The sequence below is a fragment of the Aegilops tauschii genome, chromosome 5, assembly GCF_002575655.3.
Source record: "Aegilops tauschii subsp. strangulata cultivar AL8/78 chromosome 5, Aet v6.0, whole genome shotgun sequence".
NCBI lineage: Eukaryota > Viridiplantae > Streptophyta > Magnoliopsida > Poales > Poaceae > Aegilops > Aegilops tauschii.
The window spans coordinates 371,122,532-371,126,051 of NC_053039.3; the positions used below are offsets into that span (position 1 = coordinate 371,122,532).

At 52.5% G+C, this 3,520-nt stretch overlaps 1 protein-coding gene across 1 annotated transcript; it reads left to right on the plus strand.

Annotated features, from left to right (window-relative positions):
- The first annotated feature begins 780 nt into the window (after nucleotides 1–780).
- Nucleotides 781–2,876, plus strand: LOC109747477 (uncharacterized). Its single transcript, XM_020306526.4, has one exon. It carries the CDS (start codon nucleotides 900–902, stop codon nucleotides 2,481–2,483), a length of 1,584 nt encoding a protein of 527 aa, XP_020162115.1. The 5' UTR covers nucleotides 781–899; the 3' UTR covers nucleotides 2,484–2,876.
- The last annotated feature ends 644 nt before the right edge of the window (nucleotides 2,877–3,520 follow it).

Below are 3,520 nucleotides of genomic sequence, written 5' to 3' on the forward strand. Positions count from 1 at the left end.
TAACACCACATAGTACAAACAGCAAAGTGGAAGGGGTGCGTAGCTACCTGGCGCCGCGGAAATTCCTCTCAAGTGGCGCATCATGTGTGCGCCCCAACCAGTAGTAAGTTACTACTAGGTTGGAGTACGGGTTAGTTCACATTGATATTGTAGGTTAATGTAGTTGGAAGCACAAATTTTGTCTGATGAAAGTTCATAAAAGCCTTTTAACATGTGATCTAATTTTAAAGATCTTGATGCAAGAAATACAATGATAAAAATGGTTTGTAATTTAGACTCGTGATTCATGAGATATTTTAGTTTTAAAAGACAAATCTAGAAAAGAGCACACACGACCAATTTGACATCCCTCGCGCGTGAATGTGAAACTCTCAGATGCCCGATAAGTGATGCCCATGTGCTCCATCATTTGTAATCACCAGAGTATTTGTGAACGATGGTTAGAAGGACAGTGGTATCTTCAGTCCATCAGGGTTCAAGTCCTAGACTTGACATTGGTGCTCGCCTTTTTCTGGATTTATTTCATGCCATCTGGCGATGTGCGTTCAGTGGGGGAAGACGTTTCCGTTGACTACGAAGGTGTTTATAGCGACTTCATCAATTTCAAAATAATGTGTCGGCTCAGTTTTCGGAAGTGTTATGTATGAGCGTCTGCTCGCCTGTGTTAATCACGATAGGATTTTGAGTAATGAGCAAAATTCGGATTCCTATTGGGCCGTCCAAGGCCCATGGAAAGTCGTTGGTTTATGTCGGAATCGTCCATGTTAACATCGCTATTATCGCCACGCACCCCCAGCTGATCCATCCCCACAATTCGACCATCAAAGGGAAAAAAAAAGATCCATCCCCAATTCGAGCTCCACCTGCACCGAACCCTCAATCCCACCCTCCACCCAACAATGGATCCGGCCGCCGCCGCCGCACGGCGGCAGGCGGACAAGTGGATGAGCGTGGCCGAGAAGCTCCTCATGGCGAAGGACCTCGAGGGCTGCAAGGAGTTCTCCTCCCAGGCCATCGCCGCCGACCCCCGTACCCCGGGCGCCGAGGATCTCTACGCCGCCGCCGACGTCCTCCTCGCGTCCCAGCGCCGCCGCTTGCCCAGCGGCCAGCCCGATCCATACGCTGTTCTCGGCCTCGACCCTGCCAAGCCCGCATCGCGCCTCCCGGACGTCGTCCATTCCAAGTTCCGTCGGCTCTCCCTCCTCCTCAACCGGTCCCACCCCGACCGCCCCTGCTCGGTGTACGTCGCCGAGGCTGCCCGCCTCGTCGCCGATGCCTGGGCCTTCCTCTCCAACGCCGGACTTAAGTCCGCCCTCGACGCCGAACTGGATGCAGCCGCTGCACCTCGCGCACCGATGCAACAGCCGGCGGTGGAGAGGAGGCCGCAGCCGTCGCCGCCTCCACAGCAGAGCCCGGTATGGGCAGCTCCCCAGCCACGGCCACCTCCACAGCGGATCCCGGTACGGCCAGCTCCCCAGCCAACGCCGCCTCCACAGCCGAGTTCGCTGCGAGCAGCTACCCAGACACCGCCGCCTCCACAGCCGAGTTCCCTGCGAGCAGCTACCCAGACGCCGCCGCCTCCACAGCCGAGCCCGCTGCAACCAGCTACCCAGCCACAGCCATCTCCACAGCCGAGCCGGCTGCAAGCAGCTACCAGGCCACCGCCGTCTCCACAGCCAAGTCCGTCGCAAGCAGCTACCAAGCCACTGCCGTCTCCACAGCCAAGTCCGCTGCAACCGGCTACCCAGCCACCGCCGCGTCCACAACCGAGTCCGCTGCAAGCAGCTTCCCAGCCACCCGCCGGAGTAGCGACTCCGCCGGTGGAGTCTGGTACATCGCCTGCGTCGACGTTCTGGACATTGTGCAAGGGGTGCTCCCATATTCACCAGTATGATCGCCTCTACGAGGCGCGCAAACTGAAGTGCTCCAGCTGCCACCAGCCATTTGTAGCTGAGGCAATGGCGGAGCCGCCGCCCATTGTGCCGGGCACTGACATGTATTACTGTACCTGGGGCTTCTTCCCCATTGGGTTCCCCGGGTGCCCTGGCTACGCGGATCTGGTCAATTCCCAGTCACAGGGGTCAGATCAGCTGAATGTGCCATGGCTTGGAGCCAATGGTAGGGTTGCTGCTGAGAATGGGACTCCCATTACCATAGGTGCTGCAAGGGAGGAGCCAGTGGCATCTGAACGTTCGCCGGAACCTTTAATGCGCACGAGAGTGGAGGTGCCACTGGTACCGGAACCTGCGCCAGAACCTTTAATGCGCATGAGAGTGGGGGTGCCAGCCGTGCCGGAACCTGTGATGCCCACAAGAGTGGAGGTTCCAGCCGCGTCGGAACCTGTGATGCCCACGAGAGTGGAGGTGCCTGCCGCACCGGAACCTGTACAGCCCACGAGAGTGAAGTCAGTGAAAGTGGGAGCAAAGAAGCGTGGTCGACCCAAAGGCAGCAAGAACAAGAAGAATTTGCGAGTTGTGACTTGATAGCGATGAAGATGATTGGCATGGCATGATCATAGGTCAGACTGGGTTAGTTCGGCTATTAATTTCATCCTGTTGTCGTCGACTGAAGCATTTGCTCTGTTGGTTGGATACTACTCATTTTCAGCTGACAGAGTGACAGTATCTACATGAGAAGCATGGCTACTTTAGTGATGGAATAAGTTATTTGTTTACCAGGTAGTCTTTTCTTAGTTGATGAGTTGTGTGACCGTTCTTGCCATTTATGCTTTAGATGATGTAGCTGTTGTATGCTGTCCAATTTCATGACTCTCCTTGAGCTAGCTTTGTGGATCCGAGATTCCTGGGGATTGCTCTTTGTTAACTGAGTAATGTACATTCAAATAATGTGCTGCAATAATCGGACAGTTGTTGTTATGTGTTTCTTCTCCAGTTTAGTTTGTGCAAGCTGTGTTGTCTTTTTGACTTTTATTAGAAGCTACTTTTGGTCTCGTTCCTCACATGGTGTGCCTGGTGAGGGCCAATGTTTTGACATGGTACCTACTTACCTAGATCCACATCAGAGGTCGGCTTGAATACTTTCAGAGGTCAAATGAACAAGTTATGTGAGACTGCAAGTGGTTCATCTTTGAAGTATTCATGTTATCGTCCGGGTCTTTGAACTGAATTGGGTTATCGTAACTGTAGCTCTGATTCAGTTTCAGCTTGAGATGCAATTTGACTATGATTCTCTCTGGAAGAGGACTCTGAAAAGAGAATTGTTGTAGTGGCTATATATGAATTGGTTGGCCAAACTGTAGCCTGATTGTCTCTGAATTGAATTGGGCTGGCTGAACTGTACCTGGGATTTAATCAGCTTGAATTTGAATTTTACTATGATTCTCTCTGAAAGAGGGCCCTGAAAAGAGAATTATTGGCTATATCATGGTGAATTTGAATCTGACCGTGATTCTTGCTGAAAGAGGATTGTTGGCTATATGTATGGTGCTGTCAAGTATGAAGGGGCCGGCAACACCATTTTTGAACAAAGCGTCAGTACTTTCCTTGGAGATGTATCGGAG